At 34.8% G+C, this 22,647-nt stretch overlaps 3 protein-coding genes and 1 long non-coding RNA gene across 6 annotated transcripts in view; 1 reads left to right on the top strand and 3 right to left on the bottom strand.

Annotated features, from left to right (window-relative positions):
- Positions 1-22,647, top strand: part of LOC147844613 (uncharacterized) — a 90,396-nt gene that overhangs the window by 44,889 nt on the left and 22,860 nt on the right. The window contains exons 5-7 of one of the 3 annotated variants that reach the window (XR_015482512.2): positions 320-557; positions 638-783; positions 10,315-10,386. This is a non-coding gene — a long non-coding RNA (uncharacterized LOC147844613). Of the gene's footprint in view, positions 1-319; positions 558-637; positions 784-10,297; positions 10,387-22,647 lie in introns of those variants that run through there. The other 2 variants (XR_015482514.2, XR_015482513.2) reach the window with 2 other exon arrangements.
- si:dkey-14d8.7 lies at positions 6,066-8,821 on the bottom strand. The gene is given in 5 exon segments (NM_001044836.2): positions 6,066-6,170; positions 7,411-7,563; positions 7,635-7,823; positions 8,570-8,648; positions 8,737-8,821. Coding segments are annotated over 5 exon segments (522 nt in total). The 5' UTR covers positions 8,792-8,821; the 3' UTR covers positions 6,066-6,124.
- On the bottom strand, positions 11,952-14,131 carry si:dkey-14d8.6. The gene is given in 5 exon segments (NM_001044839.2): positions 11,952-12,127; positions 12,340-12,492; positions 12,571-12,759; positions 13,917-13,995; positions 14,074-14,131. Coding segments are annotated over 5 exon segments (522 nt in total). The 5' UTR covers positions 14,129-14,131; the 3' UTR covers positions 11,952-12,081.
- On the bottom strand, positions 15,278-22,137 carry mapk12b (mitogen-activated protein kinase 12b). The gene is given in 12 exon segments (NM_001044841.2): positions 15,278-15,565; positions 16,678-16,851; positions 16,993-17,071; positions 17,161-17,240; positions 17,482-17,553; positions 17,672-17,786; positions 17,944-17,991; positions 19,801-19,830; positions 19,937-20,048; positions 20,133-20,191; positions 20,629-20,758; positions 21,853-22,137. Coding segments are annotated over 12 exon segments (1,095 nt in total). The 5' UTR covers positions 21,972-22,137; the 3' UTR covers positions 15,278-15,488.

Below are 22,647 nucleotides of genomic sequence, written 5' to 3'. Positions count from 1 at the left end.
GCTGAAAGGGCATTCGCTGCCTAAAATGCTGGAATAGTTCATTCCTCTGTGGCAACTCCTGATAAATATTGGACTAAGCCGAAGGAAAATGAATGAATAAAAGGTGTCAAGTTTTCAAGACAAGTTCATCTTCATTTTTAGACAACACAATACCAGTTCTTTTAACGTCAGATAGCTTTAGAAATCTATATTTGGTTTTAGAAGCTACACTAAAAATCGCAGTGACTTTAATACAGTCATTCATTACCAAAAGAAAAACTCATGAGTCAGACTGCCAGTCAATTACACGCGTCTAAATGAATCTTCTCTTCTCACACAGACTCCTGATCTTTTGAGACAATGTGTAATCAGATGCCCCACTGTTGTAGGAGCCTATCAATGTCAGAATCACCAGCTCTCCCAGACAGCCAGCTGGAATCACCCGCTGCCAAGATGATGTTAGACGGCTCTCCTTAGGAAACCTTGAAATTACCACCCAGGCTAAAAATAGTGGACTCGGTGCATGCTTTCAAATATCAGACGTCTAAACTGCTGCCGTTTGTGCACACATTTAACAGGTGATCTTACAGATGAGTAATGAGTGTGTTAGAAGTTTCTCCTCTTTTATTGCTCCTCTGATTGATCTTTTGTCTCTCAGATCATTCTGGCTTTCTCTGAAGACCCTGATCACAGAATGTTCTAATGCATCTGACCGGTGTCCAGATGACCTCTTAGCAGACGTCTTCTGTTCCAGCTCTCACACCCAAGCTGATTAATGGAGATTGAGCTGCTCTCTAATTAGAGGTACCGTGTGCACAAATTATAGCTGGTTTGTTGTTAACTCAGATGTGCGAGGATGTGCAAGCACCCAAAATAGACACTTTTATCATTGCATAAAGCTTAAAATACATGTTTTAAGTACATGCCAACGTAACCCCTTGAAATACAATCTGTAAAAACTTGTATACAGATCTCTAAAATCTGTTGACACTTTTGCATTCTGGATCAAAATGCAATTCTATACATTACAAAATATACATATAGAAAGTCAAGCACAAAATTATTCCTACCCGTGGCAAATTCTGACTTAAAGTTACTTTTGTTTAATAAGCAAGGTTTTTTTCGACCAACAATAATATATATATATATGTGTGTGTGTGTGTGTGTGTGTATATATATATATATATATATATATATATATATATATATATATATATATATATATATATATATATATATATATATAATTTATTTTTTTTATTTTTTTAACACTTTATTAGGTACACCTGTTCAACCAATTGTTAACGCAAATTTGTAATCAGCCAATCACATGGCAGCAACTCAATGCATTCAGGCATGTAAACATGGTCAAGAGAATGTGCTGCTGTTCAAACCGAGCATGAGAAAGGGGAAGAAAGATGATTTAACAGTGTACATATAAATGTATTTGTATAAGTATCTAACACATATGGGTCTATACTATTAAGCATATTTTCCTAAAAAGATTTATTTTGTACCAAAAATAAAAACCATCATTTACTCATATTTGTGTTGCAAAATCATGAATCTTTCATCTTTGTCACACAAATTATATCTTACAGAATACATTTTTATAACTTGAATGTTCACTGCTTTTAACGTTATCCACTAATCATTAATTTTGCAGTACAAAAACAGTTCAGTATGTTGCACAATGCTGCAAACTTTATTGCAATTATTATCGTGTCCATAAACAGACTGGATTGGAGTTGATTTTATGCATTTTCTTCTTCTCTGATTATGTAGTCTCACACGTTCAGAAAATAGCTTACTATACTTCCGCTTTGCCAAATAAGCTGGATAAAGCGATTATTTTTCCTCTCAAGACTTGGATTAAACCACATAATTCATGTGGATTAGTTTTATGGTGCATTTAGGAACTTTTCGAATAGTGGGACAAAAATGTCACAGGTTTCATTTAAACATTTCTTAAAATCTATTTCAGCAAGTAACCATTAATAACGTGAAGGTGAGAAGGGATGATGGAATCGTCCTTATTGCATGAACCATCCATTTAACTCAATTCAATTGTCAGTCTTTGGTCAACTATATCTGTATAATAACCATTATACTTCATAAACTGAAAGCCATTTCCATTTAATTCCATATAAGACTCTGTAGCTAACATTTCCATTACTTTAAGTCCATGAATATATGGGCTAATAAACAGACACCAGCCTCTACTTATTATATCAGAGTCCCGATCCTCATTTACTGGATTATTTTCTGATGATGTCCAGAAGTCACTTTTGTTAAGCTGCAGCCAATAAGAGACACAAAGCCAACTAGCAACCAATCACAGCAAATCCCGTAAAGAAAAGACCAAAGGAGCAACCAATCAGAATACAGCATTAAGGGATGGTCTGATGTCATGTAAAACCCAGCTCTGCATGTATATACAGTGTGTGATAGATGTGGTGTGTAGTGTAACTTTGAGAATCGGCCACTCATGTCGGTTGCTGAGTTTGTTTGGTGCCACCCAGACAATCAGGTTATTTAAACAGCTTGACCTACAAATAGGAGGGCGCTTTCTCTCTCACACACACACATGCACACACACTCACTCATATTGAGCTCTGGGAGCGTGACGGAGGGGTGAAGGGAGGTACTGGGATCAGAAAGGCTCTGCAGCTGTGGGTCTACGTGAGTCCTGGCAGGGACACACTCTCTCCCTCTTTCTATCGCTCTCTCTCTCTCCTTCCGCCCCATCCACCCTCCCTCGCTGCCATCTATTCCTTTATTCTCCTCTTTATTTTTCGTTTTCTCCCCTCTTTCTCTGTCTAACACCTCCTCCCCCCGTCCCCCGAGAGACCTTGACAATGAGAGATGTTTCACTTTTAGCTCGATATCTGAGACGTGTGAAAAGACAAGCCGAAGCATGGGAACCAAACACACGCCAAAATGAGGAAAAAAAAGCTGAATTTTATTAAAGACGCAAATCGGTTTTGCCACCAGAATTGCCTCTTTTAAAAGAAATTTTATATTAAGTGAGCTTAAATACAATCAGAAAATAGATGTAATGTTAATGGAATGTAATAGATGCAATGTACTGTACTTATTGGGTTCAGGTTGCATTGCAAAATACTTCTTGTACTACTTAGGTGGGATAGGGGTCAGGTTTGGTGGAACTGTTACTTAGGGCTGGGAGATTAATCAGAACATTCAGAACCTATAATTGATCAAATTTTTCCAGAGCAGTTTTTTCAATTACTTTTTAAACTGAGGCTCGTCTATACTTTCGTGGTCATCTCTGGTCAAGTATCAAGTACTTTGCACTACATTGATGATGATTGTAAGCTGTGTCAGAGATTTGTTACAATTATTATTTACATTGGAATAATTGATTAAAGAAGATAAAAAGAAATGTACTGTTTTAAAGTATTATTTACAGGATATACAAAAGCTATTTTATTTAGAAGAGATACTACTTATTTTGAAAAACAATTAAATAATTAATTTTGTTTCCAAAAGTGCAAGTTATTTAGGCAATGTGTGCTTTAATTTCAGTTGTTTAGTGTTGATGTTCAATAAATAATCATGCACTTAATAAAGGTACACGAGCTGTCACTCTGATGGTAGCTTTTCAAAAGGTGCACATTTGTACTGAAAGGATCCATATTGGTACCTCAAATGTATATATTAGTGCGTAAAAATTTTTAAGAGGAACATCTGTACTTTTTAGTAACTGAAATTTACCCTTGAGGTATTAATATGGACCATTAAGGCACAAATTTAAACCTTTTGAAAAGGTACCACCCCAGTGACAACTCACTTACCTTTATTTCTGAGGGTGTTGATTTTAGATTGTGTGTTTCCTTCAGTTATTTAAAAATCAAGTAATGCGCCCTTCATTCAAAAATCTCTTAATATGTGAGCATATTTACTGTCCAAAATCTGTCACTGAACTATGGGCAAAAAATAAAATAAATAAAATAAACATTCATTAATTGTAATCAAGTTAAAATGTTCAATTGATCCAGATTTAGATTTTAGACCAATTTGCCCAGCCCAACTGTTAAGTTTAAGTGAGGATTATTTTGTAAGGGTTGTGTGCACTTGTAAATAACTGTAAGTACAGATATCGAATATAGATTAAATACAAGCAGGTGTTTATTTTAAAACTGCATTGTACCATATTTCTTTTTTCATTTTCATTCGGCTTAGTCTCTATTTTAGAGATCACCACAGCGGAATAAACCGAAAACTATTTTTAGCATGTTTTACTTAGAGGATTTTCCTTCCAGCTGCAAGCCAGTACTGGGAAGCACCCATACACACTTATTTACCCACACTCATACACATAGGTCAATTTAGTTTATTCTGTTCACCTATAGCGCATGTCTTTGGACTGTAAGAGAAACCGGAGCACCTGGAGGAAACCCACGCTAACAAGGGGATAACATGCAAACTCCACATAGAAATGCTAACTGGTCGAGCTGGGATTCGAACCAGCGACCTTCTTGCTTTGTAGCGACAGTGCTAACCACTGTGCCGTCCTATTGGACCATATTATTTAATTAAATGTAAGTACATGGTAGATATAGCCAATTAATATATATTCAATTTAGACATCATAACCTTTCTTAAATATATGAGAATTATTGTGGTTAAAGACAACTGCCACTTTAATGGTGAAAATGAGCTAAGCATAATATATATATATTGGATTGTTAGGCATGGGTCGGTGGTGTAATTACAGATGCAGAAATTAATTGCTCAATAATTACTTGTAGGGTCGGCTCCAATAGCCTAGTGGTTAAGTGTGTCAATATATAGCACCATGGTGCTCACAGCGACCCAAGTTCGATAACCGGCTCGAAGTCCTATGCCGATCCTTCCCCTCTCTCTGCTCCCAATGGTTTTCTGTCTGTCCTCCACTATCCTTTCTTAATAAAAGGTGAAACCCCCTTAAAAATATTTATAAATAAATACTAATAATAATTACCTGTAGGTATTTTTTTAAATATGTGCAATGCAAAAACATGCATGTACTAATTGCGTGCAATGTACCATTTAGTTAATACTGCATCAGCCAAGGCCACTTAATATAAAGTGAAAACCTTTCTAAACCTTTCTACAGTACGTAATGATCACGTGTTTCTCTCAGTCTCTGCTGATGTTGCTGTTTATAATGCGTCCGGTCACACTGACAAACGTTTAGTCTTAGTGAGTGTGTGTGTGTGTGTGAGGATATCTGCCCTGTTTCAGACGGATATGCTATGGCCATGAACCGGCCCTGTCTATCCCACGTTCCACCTGCTAGACATACATCACCAAAACCATCTGTGACATTTCTGCTTCCTCAAGTGCGCACAATAACACTGTGGGTTTGTTAGTTTGTTTCCTACAGCCATGTGACCTCAAGCTAAATATTAAGTCCCAGCCAAGGTCAGTTGAAAAGACTCAAAGGAGAGGGAGGACAATCGAAGCAGCTCAATGAGGAATTGAAGCCAGGAAAAGGGCAAGGAGGGCAGGCAAACTGCAACATTGCAGCTGATAAAATGATTACAGTAGGAGTGCTTTAGTAGTTAGGTCACTAGAATATAATGTGACACTGTTTGTTTCAATGCAAACTTAGTATGTGCTGCCATCTTGTGGTCATAGGCGGAATCATTTTGACTGGTTAAAATGAGCTGTTCTTCCTTCAAATCTTTAACTCATGCAACATTTATAATGGATCACAGTGGCAACTCTGATTTATTTGGTGCTCCATGCAAGATATAAAATTTTAACAAAGGAAATTACATCTTTTTAAGACGGTAAAATTGCCCATTTGTAATCTAGACAATTCCTATTTTTTGTCATTTATATTTTTACAGTCCTATTTTCAAGATGATAATTAGATAGGTGTAATTAGGCCACATTTTAAGTCACTAATCAAAAAAGCAAACAATAATTTTGACATTGACCATGTGAATTAATAATACAGTTTATAGTGAATTAAAATGCAGAATATTGATGGATCTTCAAGTCTCTGAAAATCCCTTCCAGAAGAGAAGAAATCATGAATCACTACGGTTCACATTATTTCATAAACCGAAAATGACTTATTCAGATGTGCAACTCAGATTTATTGTATTTGAATTTGAGGGAATTTGCGAGAGTCTCAGCATTGCACTTTCGTACAATACTTGTACTTCCAGCGGCGGTCTCTGAAAAGCATAAAATTAACATCACATTAGTATTGAAATACGCATTTTCTTTATATGCCATTTTATTCTAGCATAATCATTGTCTACTGAAAACCTTTATCAATTTTTAAATAAAAAAAAAATTCAGAGGGTAAATGACAGAATTATCTGAAAATACTGGAAATATTGATGTACACATGTTGTTTGGAATTATTAGTGTCAGATTCACTAAAACCTTGAACCACTGCAATGACCTCTTGGCTTTAAAAGTCTGTTAAAAAATCACTCTTAGAATATTCTACTCCAGTCGATGCCCTGTTTTTCCCGTAGTGCAATTACAAGAAAATTGTGTAATTGCAGTAATTCGCTTTATTTGTTAAATGTGGCACTTAATCTTTATTATCCAACTCAGATTGGCTATTTGTAGTGCTCTGCAGTCTGGTGTTTTTGTGTAATTGATCATGTCCATATATTTATTTTTAAGCAGCTTTATGTCTATATATTTATTTACCATATCCATACACTGTATATATACCATTTAATATTTCTGTATAATGACTATTAAAATTCATAAACTAAAAGCCATTTCAATTACACCATAGACTCCATAAGGTATCATTATGGACCCTTCAGGTACAAATTTGTACCGTTTGAAAAGTTACATGCCCCAGTGACAGCTCCTGTACCTTTATTTCTGAGAGTGTAAACAGTTGAGGTCAGAATTATTAGTCCCCCTTTGAATTTTTTTTTCTTTTTTAAATATTTCCCAAAATATAAATAAAAAAAAGTTTTTAATTTTTAAAGAAACATTTTAAAGCCAAAATTATTAGCCCCTTTAAGCTATATATTTTTTCGATAGTCTACAGAACAAACCATCCTTATACAATAACTTGCCTAATTACCCTAACCTGCCTAGTTAATTAACCTAGTTAAGCCTTGAAATGTCACTTTAAGCTGTATAGAAGTGTCTTGAAAAATATCTAGTAAAATATTATGTACTGTCATCATGGCAAATATAAAATATATCAGTTATTAGAAATGAGTTATTAAAACTATTATGTTTAGAAATGTGTTGAATAAAAAAAAAATCTGCTCTCTGTTAAACAAAAATTGGGGAAAAAAATAAACAGGGGGGCGAATAATTCTGACTTTAACTATATATGTCCATATATTTATTCAATTAGCAAGCGGATATAAGGAACCCTATCAGCTGATCACCCTGTCAGTATTTAGAGTGAATATTTTGGGTAGCCATACTTACTCATGTTTATTCTCGTGGTAGCTTTCAGCACCCGCCAGGTAGTTTTGGTTGGGCACAGTCCAGTGAAAGTATTCATCAAACCAGTTCACATAAGTCGTCCACTCACATTCAGCAATACATTGGCCAATACCTCTACAGCAGTGAAACTGCCACCTGGATAAAGATATGTCACAAGATTACCTGAGGTGACACATGTCAAAATTAGTAAGAAAATCTCCGCTCACCGTCTGTCCTCATGTTTGTTGTTGTGGTAGCTGCTCATTCCTGACATGAAGTGGTGTGCTGGACACTCATAGGTGAACGCTTGGTCGAAGTCATTGACATACGGTGACAGAAAACAGTCTGCACCAGAGCTAAAGGTGTCTTTACAGCCAAACTCCCACATCCGGTCCTCATGATGATTGTGATGTTGGCTTTGGTTTATTAGGATGAAAGAATACAGTGAGGATTAATTCAGGGGAGTCCAAAGTCGATCCTGGAGGGCCGGTGTCCTGCTGATCTTAGCTCCAACTTGCTTCAACACACCTGACTGGAAGTTTCTAGTATAGCTAGTAAGAGCTTGATTAGCTTGTTCAGGTGTGTTTGATTGGGGTTGGAGTTAAACTCTCCAGGACACCGGCCCTCCAGGACTGAGTGTGGACAACCCTTAAGTAATTGAAAAGTCGTAAATAGATAAATTATATACAAGAACTTACCGTCAGTACTGTATTTCACTTTTTGTAAATGAATAATAAACTAAAGCACTCTTGAAATGAAGCATTGAGTTCCAAACAAAATCAAGGGACATGTCAGAACTTCAGTTAACGTTCTACCAAAGTTAGCAAACCTTTTTTTCAGTAATGTTAACAGAACGTTTGTGATAACACAAATTTAGCTGGTCTTTATTTTTAAGCACATAATGGTATATACTGTTTAACGTATTCTAACAATATTCAATGATAAAATTCCCAAAATCGCTTACGAAATGTAATTATTTCTTAGCATTTAACTAGTTATAAAATGAGCTTTAAGCAGTATGTTCCAGTTAACTTGAATAATTTATGCCATATAACTTGCTGCAATGCAAATCTATTATGTGTTTAAATTTATTCATAATTCAGCTAAACATATACTGTATTTCTTCAACAAAATACAAAGTATCTGCTTTCCACTCACTCACCTCTTTATATAGGAGATGGACTGTCCTGGAGGGCAGGTAAAGTCTAGAGGCTGATCGTAGGCATTTTCCCAGAGTAATTCTGTGGGAATGGATTCAGACAGAGTATTTCACAACAAGCCTATATATTGATTTATAAGAAGTGAAAAAACGTTCAAAAAGCTTCTCACCCTGTCCACTCGCCAAGAGAGCGGTCAGCAGCAGAAATACAGCAGCTCTCTGCATGATGTTGTCATGTCAAATTAGGAGACGATCTATGAGAAAAAGCGTGCAGCGTTTATATAGAGCTCAGAGCTGATGGTCACTGATGTATCATACGGTCGGTTATTTAACAAGTGTGTTCTCATCATGTTTGAACAGGTGTTGACCTTCACCATTTTAAGGTGAATTCTCACTGATGTTAAAAAAGCAAGTTAAATACATGAAAAAGGTTTGGCATCTGTTTTTAATGATGAGTTTTCATTTTAAGCACAAGCATTATTTGTAATCGTGCAATTTTTTATTGAAAAATCTTTTTTTATTTTTTACTTTATTGCTGAAAAACGCTTGGATTTAAGCATGAAAATACTTTTTTTTTTTTTTACAATTTAACTCTTCCCCCCTCCCTCCCCCAAAGCATCCTAATTTAGTTGAACAGGTAATTGTATTGTTATACATGGGCTAAGGCAAAGAAAAACATATACTGTACTCCACATACAGAAATACACATATACATATATCAATCAATAAACCCGAAGCATGAGAGGTATTTGCTTGTGCCATTGTATAGTTATGTTCCAAAAATTGCACAAACAAGTCCCCAATTTTATGGTACTTTTTTAATTTGCCCTTTTTACTGTAGGTGATTCTTTCCAGTGCAATGTAATGTCAAATCTTTCAGCCAGTGGTCAATGGATGGACTTTCTATGTTCTTCCAATAGAGTGCTATCGAACTCAATTCAAATTTCTGTTTATATTTGTGCGATGTAGTGTTATTTTGAAATCAAATAAATATTGTTTTTTTTTATTGTTACATTTTTTGATGCTTTTAATGTTAATATGTCTGTAGTTTCTTGTTAATTTTTGTGTTTGTTAATTGAGTGCAGGTAACTGTTTTTTGTCATAAATATACACATAGATGATGGAATGATGTTAAGAAGAAATTCAATAAATCAAAACTAATATGACAACCACCAAATGGTTAAATCAAACATTGTATTTGCTCACTGAACACAAAGAAAGAAATAATTCCTAGCAAGTTAACACTTGTGTTACTTCAACACCACACACTCTGTGACTCATGGCAGAAAAAAGGATTCCAGCACAAAAGGTTAATCATCATATCCTTTAAAAAGTGGCCTTCCAAGTAACATCTCCACCATGATGCATCCCACTGGCCAGATATCAACTGAAACAGAAAATAAAAACTGTTCCCACTCATTGAGATGTCCTGCAGTGACATCTAGTGGTTAGCTGATGTCATAACTGCGTTTGTTTGCGCTCCATTAGTAGTTCTATGTTTGACCTGTTTGTGAGTAGTGCATCCAGTTAAGAATAGTCTCTGGTACTCTGTGTTAATGCATTCAAATTCAAAAGTTTATGTATTTTTTTATTATATTTTTTAGGGCACCAATAAATAAAAGCATGCAAATAAAATTTGAATCATTCAGTTAATAGGTTTTGTAAGAAAAAAGACAAATTCAATGATTTATTTTACTCCGTTGAGCTGGTGTCATTTATTTCTTCTCACAGTATTGGTTCACTTCCAGATTTCCCGCTTTGAGATCCGGAAGAAAGACACACATTTAGAAGAAACACCACTCTTCAGTGCAGCCAGTGAGGTAGGAAATCTTTTCTTTTCTAACTTACCTTGTTGTTGTTTTTTTTAACTTATTGTAAATACTTTCTTGATCTAATTCAAGTATTATTTATTTATTTATTTATTTATTCTGAAAACAAGTAGTTTTGGTTTTTATTTCAAACTATGTTGGTTTAAGAATGTAACAACATAATATTGTAAAAACAAAATGGTTATAATGCTCATAGACCAAAGAAGAAATGTTTTTTAGGCATTTAAGCCATTAAAAGTGTGATATAGCTATAGGATTTTAAACTTTTCATACACACCTTTGAATTTCATTCTAAAGAAGTGGTGCAAAGTCTGGTTTTTATTACAGAACATTGACCTTTTCACAATTTTAGAATTGTTTTAACAATGCCCTTAAACTGTTAACGAAGTTCTTACAAAGTCTTACGAATATCTTAATAAAGATGACAGCAAGCCAGCTAATAGAGCATCACAACTGTCCAGTCTGAATATCGTATGAATGCATGTACTAGATTGTCTGCATCAGAAACAGAAATGTTGTTGGCAGTGTTTCTAAGAAGCTGTTTTATTAACATGAAAAATATGATATTCAAAAAAAGTTCCTCTCCATAATTAAGCAACATTACATCCTTCTACTACCAAATTGTACATTATTATATAGGCAAATGTGTGCAGGTGTTTGGTGTAAATTTGCTGTCTTATCTCAATTCTAAAATGACTGATCATTCTTTGATAGCTTTAATAATTGATTAAATGTAGACAACACAGTGGTGTAGTAGGTAATGCTGTTACCCCTCAGCAAGAAGGTCACTGGTTCAAGCCTCGGCTGGGTCAGTTAGCATTTCTATGTGGAGTTTACCTGTTCTCCCTGCGTTCGCCTGGGTTTCCTCCGGGTGCTTCGGTTTCCCCCACAGTCCAAAGACATGTGGTACGGGTGAATTGGTTAAGCTAAATTGACCATAGTGAATGAGTGTATATGAATGTTTCAGTGTTGGGTTGCAGCTGGAAGGGCATCTGCTGCGTAAAACGTACGCTGGATAAGTTGGCGGTTCATTCCACTGTGGCGACCCCATATTAATAAAGGGACCAAGCCAAAAAGGAAATGAATAAATTAAATGTATAGCTGAAAGTCATCAGCATAACAATCAAAACTAGCCAAGTATTTTAATAATAACCCAAGCTTCAGCATGCAGGTTGAAAAAAAAAACATTAGAGGGCCTAAGATAGACCTTTGTGGCACTCTGTACTTTACTGCTTTGCTGCCAGGGTAATTCTGTAACTGATCTGTGAGAACTTTGTGTTTTGTTGTGTTGAACACAGCAGTAAGACCAAACAAAACTAAAAATGAGAAGCATCCTTGCAATCATAACGCAATCAATATTAAGCAATCATAATGTGCCCCAAAATAGTAATCATTAAAAAGGTGCAAGATATAAATTATGAAGAAAGAAAATTAACTCCAAGAATGTAAAATTCCCCAAAAACATTTCACATCCCAATCTATTCCCAAATATAAGCAATATTCACTTTATGGTTCCAACACTGTTATAATTGAGAAATAACAGACTCACGCAGAACTTATGTGACTGAAATGTATTGATAAGTTGATACAAATTTCTTTTTCACTAATAGTCACCAGTTTGACATTGTGTTTAGTCTTGTATTCATTTCAGGTTTTAATTTGATTGTATTTGCATTTAAGAGAGTCTCAGCATTGCAACTTGGCACAGTACTGATACTTCCAGCGACGGTCTCTGAAAAATAAAACAAAAAGACATCCTTTTATTGGAATGTGACATTTTTACATGCTGTTATGATTACAGCATCATATTTGACTGTCGGCTAGAAACCTTGTCAACATTGTCGATAAACAAATAGTCAATATTTGAATTAATTAAACATTCAAGAGAGAATTCTATGCAACATTAGCCAATATTCATATTGACATTAGAGGATGTGTACTTACTCGTATTTATTCTCATGGTAGCTTTCAACACCCGTAAGGAAGTGTTGGTTTGGGACAGTCCAGTGAAAGAGCTCATCAAACCAGTTTACATAAGTGGTCCACTCACACTGACCAGTACAGACGCGGTTACCTCTACAGCAATAGAACTGCCACCTGTATAAAGATATATAATAATATTTCCTCAGGTGAACTCACATAAAATGTGGAAATCAGTCAAAAACCAGAGCTCACCTTCTGTCCTCGTGTTTATCACTGTGGTAGCTGCTCATTCCTGACATGATGTGATTTGGTGGACACTCATAGGTGAACTGTTGGTCGAAGTCATTGACGTACGGAGACAGAAAACAGTCTGAACCAGAGCTAAAGGTGTCTTTACAGCCAAACTCCCACACCCGGTCTTCATACTTATTCTCATGTTGGCTTTGGTTTTATCAGGAGGCAAGAAAACAGAGAGGATCGGTTTTATTTTCTGATCATAAACAAATACACAGTAAAAAGTGATTAATTACTTAAAGCGAGTAAACCAATAGCTTTAAAAGCAACACTTTCACTTTACAAAAATAATGTTCACACTTTACAATAAGGTTCATTAGGGAATGTTAATTAATGCATTTACTAACATGAACAAACAATGAACAATACATTTACTACAGTATTTGTTCGTGTTATTTAACATTAGTTAATGAAAATACAGTAGTTCATTGTTAGTTCATGTTAACTCATGGTGCATTAACTAATGTTAACAAGCATGGACTTGACTGTTAATAATGCATTAGTAAATGTTCATTTATGATTAATAAATGCTGTACATGTGTTGTTCATGTTAGTAAATGCATTAACTAATGAACCTTATTGTAAAGTGTTACCAAAATAATGTAAGTAAATCCATTGTAACTTAACTGTTGACTTAATTTTGATAATTTTGCTAATTGTATTCACTTTTTTCACAGTCAACTAATAATTTTTTACAGTGTCAGACAATTTTAGCACGTCTGTTTTTAAATAATTGCCGCAATTATCACAATATTACATATTTGGTGCTTCATTAAGTCTATAAAATCTAAACTTGCCTGTATTATATTTAGAAGACACACTTCTGAGCAGGAGTCTGGAAGAGCAGATTTATTTTAGTTACTGTCATTTTGCTAGATAGAGAAAAGCTGGGAAGAAAAAAAAACAAATATAATAAAGGTGTATTGAAAAATAGCGATTAGTTTACTTTTATTTAAAAAATTAGCATAAAAATGAAGCAAATAAAATTAGCAAATTAATTAGCAAAAGTTTAAGTCAACTTAATAGTTCAAAGTTACAATAGATTGACTTGCATTAATTTTGTAAAGTCAGCTTGTTGCTTTTAAGGCAATTGGTTTACTTGTTTTAAGTAACTAATCACTTTTTACAGTGTACTTAAGTTCTGTATATTATTACTATAATAACACTTTATAACATATACAACATTAGTAAAATTTCTTAGAACTATGAGGCTGCATTGGCTCATGATATATTACCTTTTAGTTTATTTATATTTCAACACAGTGTTTATACCTTAAAATCTGCACCTTCTGCTTTCCACTCACCTCTTTACGTAGGATATGGACTGTCCTGGAGGACACTGAAAATTCAGGGGCTGATCATATGAGTTTTCCCAGCGTAACTCTGTAGGATGTAGTTTGGACAATACACTTAGCAACAAGCATAGAATAAATTCATTAAAATAATTAAACCGTTTCTCACCTTGTCCATTGGCCAAGAGAGCGGTCAGCAGCAGAAATACAGCAGCTCTCTGCATGATGTTGTCAAGTCAGATTAGAAGACAATCTGAGAGGAGCGTGCAGCGTTTATATAGAGCTCAGAGCTGATGGTCACAGATGCATCATAAGGTCGGTTATTTAACAAGCAGCTTCTAATCATATTTGAACAGGTGTTGACCTTCACTATTTTTTAAGGTGAATTCTCACGAACTGACTTTGAAAAATACTTGTTTTTTACAAGAGATTTTAAATGTATACCCATACAGTATAGAGTGGATTAATCTTTAAGAAAAAGGACTGACATCTAATTGCAATTGAATCGTTTTAAAGATACTAACCTGTATTTCGTTTCAGACTTCATAAGTAAATAATAAATATTTCATTAGTGATTTAAAGGTTTTTTTGTTGTTGTTAAAGCCCCAGTATGTTCAAAATGAACACTTTGTTTAATGAGTGTTTGCACTTCTTGCTTAAGCAAATAAGCAAAACATTGATTAGTTGAAATATTTTAATAGCCAGCATTTTTAAGAGTTAAAATAAAAAGTTTTTTATTTCAATTGTCATGTTTAAGTAACAAATGAATTTACTATTAGTTGTTCCTAGTCAAAGTAAACTTGTGCTCTTCAAGCATTTGAAGCATGTTTCAGCCTAAATTATGTTTAATCTTGACGTTTCATTCATTTATTTGTTAAAAGCCTGCACTGGCTTAATTAGTTTTTCTGTATTTGTGGGAAAATACTTGATGTGCAACTTAACCAGTAAACATTGATAAGCAGAGTTGTATAAGAAACCTTACTATCTCAGTTTTTTTTAAAAGCAACTTGACATTAAATCTAAAGTTATCTAAGATGCGTTATGCAAGTTTATTTTATTATTATTATTTTATTTTTTTTAAAGAAAAGGATCATGGTTTTGTACAGAGTGTAAATGTACTTAATATTTTACTATAAAAAATGTTTAGCCAGGGTCTGAAATAATTACATTCATTATAAATCATGAAAGATTATGAAGTTTTATTTGTTATTTAAAACAAAACTGTTGTGGTGTTAAATGTGCATATTCTGTGTAACTTAATTATTGTGTAATTCATTAATGGCATTAATAAATAAACCGACCAGTAGAGTAAATTTACCACAAGCTTACTGCCAAAGTAGAATGATTAGGACAAATTAAAGTACAGTGTTTTGTTTGCAGGGTATTTTCTATATTTCAAATGCTTCTGAAAGAATTAACATGATTTCATAATAAACAGGAACCTTATAACAGAGCAACATTATCAACAACTCTTACTTTTATTTACAAAGTCACACAGTTTACATTAATTAAATGTTTGGCCATGTCTTTATGTCACATATTGATGCATAAAGCTCAGTGACATTGAGGTAAATCGGTGTTCACTCAAAGTGATGTTTCTTTGGAGTCTCTGATCTCTGTGACGGGCGGCTGGAATGACAGGATCTCTGTAAAAGTGTGACCTGCAAAGTAAACAAAATAATGAATGATAGTGTGTTTGAATAACACACACACACACACACACACACAAACATTTTTTTGCTGATGTTCAAACTACTAATTTAATATAAGTTGAACAAACACAAACTTTAAGTTGGACAACTTGTTTTATGTTCAGTTTACTTTAATTTGTAATAACAATTAAGTTTAACTTGATTTGTGTTGGGACAACATGAAGGACGTGTGTGTAACCCAGCATTTTTACAGTGTAAGAGTTGAGTTCTGGTTCTGCTTCCTCCAGAAGCTTATAGTTTTTCTAAAAAAAATTATTTTATATATCATTCTTCTTTAACCTCAACATGTACAAATTAATGGCTAAATTGATTAACATCTTGCACAGATTGTGAAAACAAACTTGTCTTTAAAAATTACTCTTAATTATAAAGTTCAGAAAGGTTTTCATAGCAATGCAATAGAAGAACAATTTTGGTTTCCCAAATAACTTTTCAGTAAAGGATATTTGAATCTAAATCATTAAATGAAATGCCAATAAAGTATCTTTATGCTTAAGAATGAAATCTCAAAGAGGAAAAAATCTGTCAAAATGCATAGACACTGTTGTTTTTGTGGCTGACCTTGACTCTTTGACTCTTGAAGCTTAAAATAAGGGAAAAATTTATCTAAGAGGTGCATATTGGCACCTTAAAAGTGCATATTAGTGTCCTAATAAGTATCTTTGAGTAACCAATATGGTCTCTTTTATGCATGGGTGTCCAAACTCAGTCCTGGAGGGCCGGTGTCTTGCAATGTTCAATTCCAACCCCAATCAGACACACCTAGGAGAGCTAATCAAGCTCTTAATATGCTTTTGGACCGAGTTTGAACACCCCTGCTTTAATGTGTACCTTCTGAAAAGGGGACAACTCTTGAACCCTGATTTCTGACAGTGTCATGTCATATGAATCTAGCAGTTTACCTTTAATGCTGTATTAATGGAAAGAGAGAGTAAGTAGATAACCAGAAGAACTGAACGCTCTTTTCAACACTTTTATGGTCTCATTCACATTTGCCGTTTATTAAATTTAGTCTAAACCTGCAGGTTTAGTAAATTAACTATTAAGATATTTTCACTTACGTTTCCACTGATCCAGAGGCAGTTCTGTGTTGTCCATGGAGTGGTCATAAGGCAGGGCCTCCGTCTCTTCTTCAGGTTCTCTGAACTCTGTAAAAAGGGGAAGTTCGAGCGCCTCTGCAGCGCTTACGCGTTTATCTGGATCCAGAACCAGCATCAGCTCCAGAGCACTCACCGCTAACAAAAAAAAACATACACACACATATTAGACGTTAGCAACTGTATGCTTCCATCCATCAATCTGAAGAAATGGTGGATGGAATCATCAACAACTTCTATCTGACCTTAACAATGTTGCAAAAGAAAGAAGTAGTTTACCTTCTGAGCTGGCTTTGAAGAAAATAGTGTTTAAGTCTTTCTTTGGGACTTTAGGTAGACCTCTGATGTAGTTTTTGGCCTGTATGAATGGATGAAGAAATCAGTTGTGTATATGCATGAGTGAAAATGTAATGAATTAATCTTTCTTTTTATGTGTGACACACTCACATCTTGGCTTTGTAGCTTGGTGATGAAATCCGGAGCTGGAGTTCCTGTGATTTTCATGATCTCTCTCAGCTGGTCTAGGTCTGTAAGTCTAAGTTAAGGATTTATTGGGGGAAAAAAGAGCCGATTGTCTGCAGTCTCTATTGACTGTGGTAATCTTTGAATAAAGAGCAGTAAGTTTTTACTTGTAAATGGAGTAATGTGCAGTGGCAGCTTCTGTGATGCATGTTCATACCGCACACAACATTTACGGTACTTTTCAATCTTATGATTGAAATCTTTAGAGCCTGTAATAAGCAGTAGTTGCATGAAGAAAAAAGATACGGTCATTGCCTTTAAAAAGTGGCCTTCCAAGTAACATCTCCGCCATGATGCAGCCCACTGACCAGATATCAACTGAAACAAACAAAAACAAAAAAATCATACTCATTGAGATGTCCTGCAGTGACTTTTAGTGGTTAGCTGATTTCATAGCTACGTTTATCTGTACTTTATTGGTAGTTCTGTATGTCACCTGTTTGTGAGTAGTGCATCCAGTTGAGGATAACCTCTGGTGCTCTGTACCAGCGGGTCACCACATAACCCGTCATTTCTGAATCCGCCTGACGCGCAAGTCCAAAGTCCAGGATCTAAATTCAGAGGTTCAGATTTGTGTTTTTAAATAAATATCAGCATTTTTGAAGCGAACCAATGTGTGTAATCTTGAATTAAAGTAATTGTAACTTTATATGAGCATTTAAAGAAGTAGACTATAAAAACTATTTTTTTTAACCGTTGGTTTAATACCTTAAGTTCACAGTTTTGATTCACTGCCAGATTTCCTGGTTTGAGATCCTGAATGACGACAAACAAAGTCAATATTTAAAATAAACACAAAACTACCTTGCAAAACAAACAAGATGCACAAATCTTAATGAAAATGTAAAAGTTAAGTGTGTTTATTGCTAAAACAAGTAATAAAATCAACCAATGTGGCAAGCAAGTTTATTTTTATACCTCTTACTTGCATATATCATAAACTCAAATAAATTCAATAAATGTTTCAGAATATAGGTCTTAATATCTAAAGCCTTTTTCCTTATCAATTTAACACATGTTTGTTTAAGGAATATCCTATATATATATATATATGCTAGAAAGAGTCTAGATAAAGAGGAGAACGAAAAAATTGTGTAAGATGTTTTTTTAATTGTAAAAAGTAATAACTAGGGCTGCACAATATATCGTTTTAGCATCGATATCGCAACGTGTCCGCACTAGTCAGATTGCAGGATTAGCAGTGTTGAGTTGGGATTATAGTTGACTAACAACCATAGGTCAAAACACAGGTGATTTGTGGAGTCACTGCAGAACTGAACTGCACTAGAGTAAAAGTTTGTCATTCGTATGTTTATACAACGTTTATAAGGATTGTAAGTGTGTGAACATTTTGAGATAGTTAAAAGCATCAAGACACATAGAAAAAGTACCGTTTGTAACTAATAAAGATTATTTTTATTGGATTATTTAAATGATGAAGACCATGCAGTGTTATTTTACATTTAATTATTCAATTAATTTACCTGAATGCTGTTAGACTCCCTAGAAACTGACAAAGCACTGTTTATTTCACTTAATCTTTGCTCCATTACGTTTTTTAAGACTGTAGTTTGTTTATTATATTTATATAATAAATTATATAAAAATATTTTTTATATAAAATAATATATAGACCTATACATGATTCACTCCCCTACAAAATCATCCTGATTAATCGAAATAAATGACTTTCCTAATAAGAGTTAAGTCATCTGGTGAAATTGTATTTATATTGCAATATATATCGCAGAGAGAGAAATATATCGAATGATGTCACTCGATTGAATGGGCGTTATCAGTGATTATCAGCTAATAGATACGGGCCAGTAAGGGTTTCTGCACCCACTGGTAGGCTCAGAAGGTTGTTATCATCCATCCACATGGTTAATCAGCTATATATCACGTACAGCCTTGGTAATATTATTTTTTAAATTTGCCATTAATTTTATTTTATTAACATGTACCTCTACCCCTACCCTAAACCAACTGTCACAGTGATGTAAAAACAGATCTGGACCTGGAGTCTTCTCTATTAGTATAGCTGATTAACCATGTGGATGGATGATAACAGCCTTCTGAGTCTACCAGTACTGGCCCATATCTATCAGTTGGTAACCTCTGATAATGCCCATTTAATCGAGTTATAACATTCGCAGAGGGTGGATGTCTTCAATATTGTGCAGCCCTAGTAATAACTATCATAAATTTATTTACCATGATTTACAGAAGACACTAGGCTTAATGTCATATTTAGAATGAAAATAAATTGATGACAAATTAAAAGATCACAGTGAAGTGCCAAAATAGTAATTAATTAAATAGTTACTTAAAATCTTTATACTTCAAACCACAATCCTTTGAAGCTCTACATATACCCAATTGTCAAAATTTGAAATGAAGCACAATTTTTCCAATAATTATTATTACTTTCAACAAATTCCTCTACATCTTCTCAGAGATGAGAAAAGAGAAGGACTGGCCAGAGGATGAATGAATGTCAGGGTTGAATGAAATGGTCACCCAACCCCCTCTGTGCATCTTATTAAACTGTCAGAGGTCACATACCCTGTGAATGATCCCGGCTGAATGAATATACTGTGGAAAAAGAGAGAGAGGGACAGAGAGATTTATAGAGACTACAGCGCTATAAAGCAGGACATAGTGTTTCCCAAATGTGATTGTGTGTGTATTTGTGCCTAACCTTCAGACCCCGCAGTATCTGATAGACCAGAAACTGCACTCTGTCCTCACACAGTCTCTCCATTTTCATCAGCTTTCCCAGATCAGTGCCCATAAACGGCATCACCAGGTAACTGAGAGAAAGAGAGACGTTAAATTAGGGTTAGTTAGAACTTTATTGGTAACATAAAGTGTGCGTTAGGTCTGAATCTACTCACAAATCATGAAATCTGTCCAACAAGATTTCTGAGGTAAAAACATCCAGCAGCCCGATAACCTGTCCAGTTTGAAAGAGATATGAGGGAAAATGAACGAGAGTAATGAGGTTAGTTTTCTTATACTCTCCAAAAAAATTATTTTGCTCCTTGTTCAAACCACTTAAGTAAACAAAACAACTCTTGAGATTTCTTTCGGGACAACTTAACTGTTTCATGTTCAATCTACTTTAACTTAATCGATTTGTGTAGGGATGACCTGAATGAATTGTGTGGAACCCTCCATTTTAAATGCTGGGCTCCATATAATCGATGTGTGTTAGGACAACATGATGGAATTAAGTTAACTTATTAGTATTTCAAATTAAGTGGATTAAAACAATTTAGTCATCATAAAAAATCTCAAGAATTGTGTCGTTTCAGCTCATTTTAAAAAAGTAGCTTGAAAAAACAGCAAACGTAATAGAGATCGAGGTAAATGTAGAGGCTGTTAACGTACATTCTCATGTTTCATGTGCTTGAGAAGTCGTAGCTCTCTGTAAGCGCGCTTGGCGAACAGTCTGGACTGGAACGGTCTGTGGAGCTTCTTGATGGCCACTCGAACTCCTGTCTTGCGGTCAATGGCTGAACTTTATATTGTAGAAAGATAAACATTTCAGTCATGACTTTAGCACTTTGTCAAACATGACAATACTGAGACCATCTATGGACATTTGCATTTAAAGGTTTTTTAAATATATAAAAAACTCTCCAAACACACAACTCTACCATAATAAAACACATAACTCTACCACAACAATACCAGTCATTTTTTGCTCTTTAGTGAACAAACTTACAGAACATGTTCATTATGCAAGTTAGCTTAGACAAGTGAAGAATCTATTAAAGCTGAAGGACCAACACAATGACTTCGTAAACTAAAGATCCCTTTAATTCGCCAACTTCTGCTTGATAAACACAGACAATGGCATCAGCAGGGGGGCTTTGTTATGTAGTTTCTTGTCTTGCAAAGGGAGAAAAGTTTTCAGTTTTGGTTAGAGAAGGAAAATAAAGAAAACAGTTGGAATTTCTTTGATACAACTGGACAAATTGATCTATAAGCGCTCACCGCTTAAAACACTCTAGTAAACTATAGTTCAGGATGTACATTTGATGAGCTGCATGAAGCACAAAAATGTCCTAAAATGTGTTTCAAAAGCTTAAAGTAATTAGTTTAAGGGTTCCTGCTAGCATGATATATTAAAAATGATTATTATTAGAGTAATATTCTTTTTTTAAGACTTTTTGATTACATAACAAATTTCACCAAATGTCCGTTTATAGTAAATTTAATGGCTCCGAATAACAAAAGGCTGAAAGTGATGTATATTTGACGTTATAGTACAGTTAAACAACGCGGTTTTTTAGAAGCCACTAAGTTTATAAGCGCTCCAAATTAACGCTCGCGAACAAAAGATGCGTTCATCTAATGTAACCATAGCAACAGAACAGCGTTCCAACGCATTCCTTTTAGATCGATTTCGAACTACATCGAACGTGCACGTCATTCGTTTAATTTGTATACAGGTATAATTCAAGCATGCTACGTCACAAAGAAAACTCAATTGCGCAAATCAAATATCTACATAAAATTCCGAGAACTGAGAAACAGATATATACAACCCCCCGACTTGTTCTTACAGTTTAAACAATTGCAATCTTTTAAATACCAAAACATACTAACCAGACTGTTCCATACGCTCCGGTTCCGATCTGGATTAGATCTCTGTATCTCTCTGGAACGTCCCAAACGGTTCTGTTTATCTCCTGGCGATAAAATCCTGCCCTGCTTCGAAGTGACATCCTCGAAGACGTATTGGACGTTTCAAATTTAAAACTATTCTTGTTACGTTCTCATAATTTTATCTCTTTTTCGTAAAAGAAGCTCTCGCAGAAAGAGTGCGGCTTGTAGCGCACCGGCTGATTTCGGGGGCGGTTCAAAGTTTCCACAATTACGCACTGGAGACGCGCTGACTCCACATTAGAGCATCATTAAAAGTCTTCAGACTTAAGAGTTATTTACCTGTGCACAAATGAGGTTGAAATGATTACTTGTAGACTGAAAATAGTCAGCTCATTGATGGGTTTCGGAGAGCGAGTGTAAATGTTTATTGAGAGAGAGAGGGGGTCGTGAGTTGGGACTTGGTGAGAGAGAAAGATCCTTCCAGTCGCACTCAAACAACTAAAGGCAGTTTGTTTTTATCTTTGTTTAAAGGGATGCGGGAGACCAGGGGGGGTGGAGATAGATGTGCATTATGCACAGGACACATAAACAAGGCATTTGCGAAAATGAAAGTAATAATAGGCATGCTATATTAATTCACTGTGCTTTTCTAAATACTAGCTAGTGGTTAATTCTCATTTAAATGTAAATATGAGAAACCACACCCAGTTACCCCCCATTCATCTTCAGATGAGTGTATGTAGTTTCAGGACATTCAGGGTCTTACAAAACATTGAGAAATAATTGTGACACCTT

The sequence above is a fragment of the Danio rerio genome, chromosome 4 (genome assembly GCF_052040795.2).
Source record: "Danio rerio strain M-AB ecotype USA chromosome 4, GRCz13ab, whole genome shotgun sequence".
Classification (NCBI taxonomy): domain Eukaryota; kingdom Metazoa; phylum Chordata; class Actinopteri; order Cypriniformes; family Danionidae; genus Danio; species Danio rerio.
This window is presented reverse-complemented; position numbering and strand designations above follow the sequence as displayed.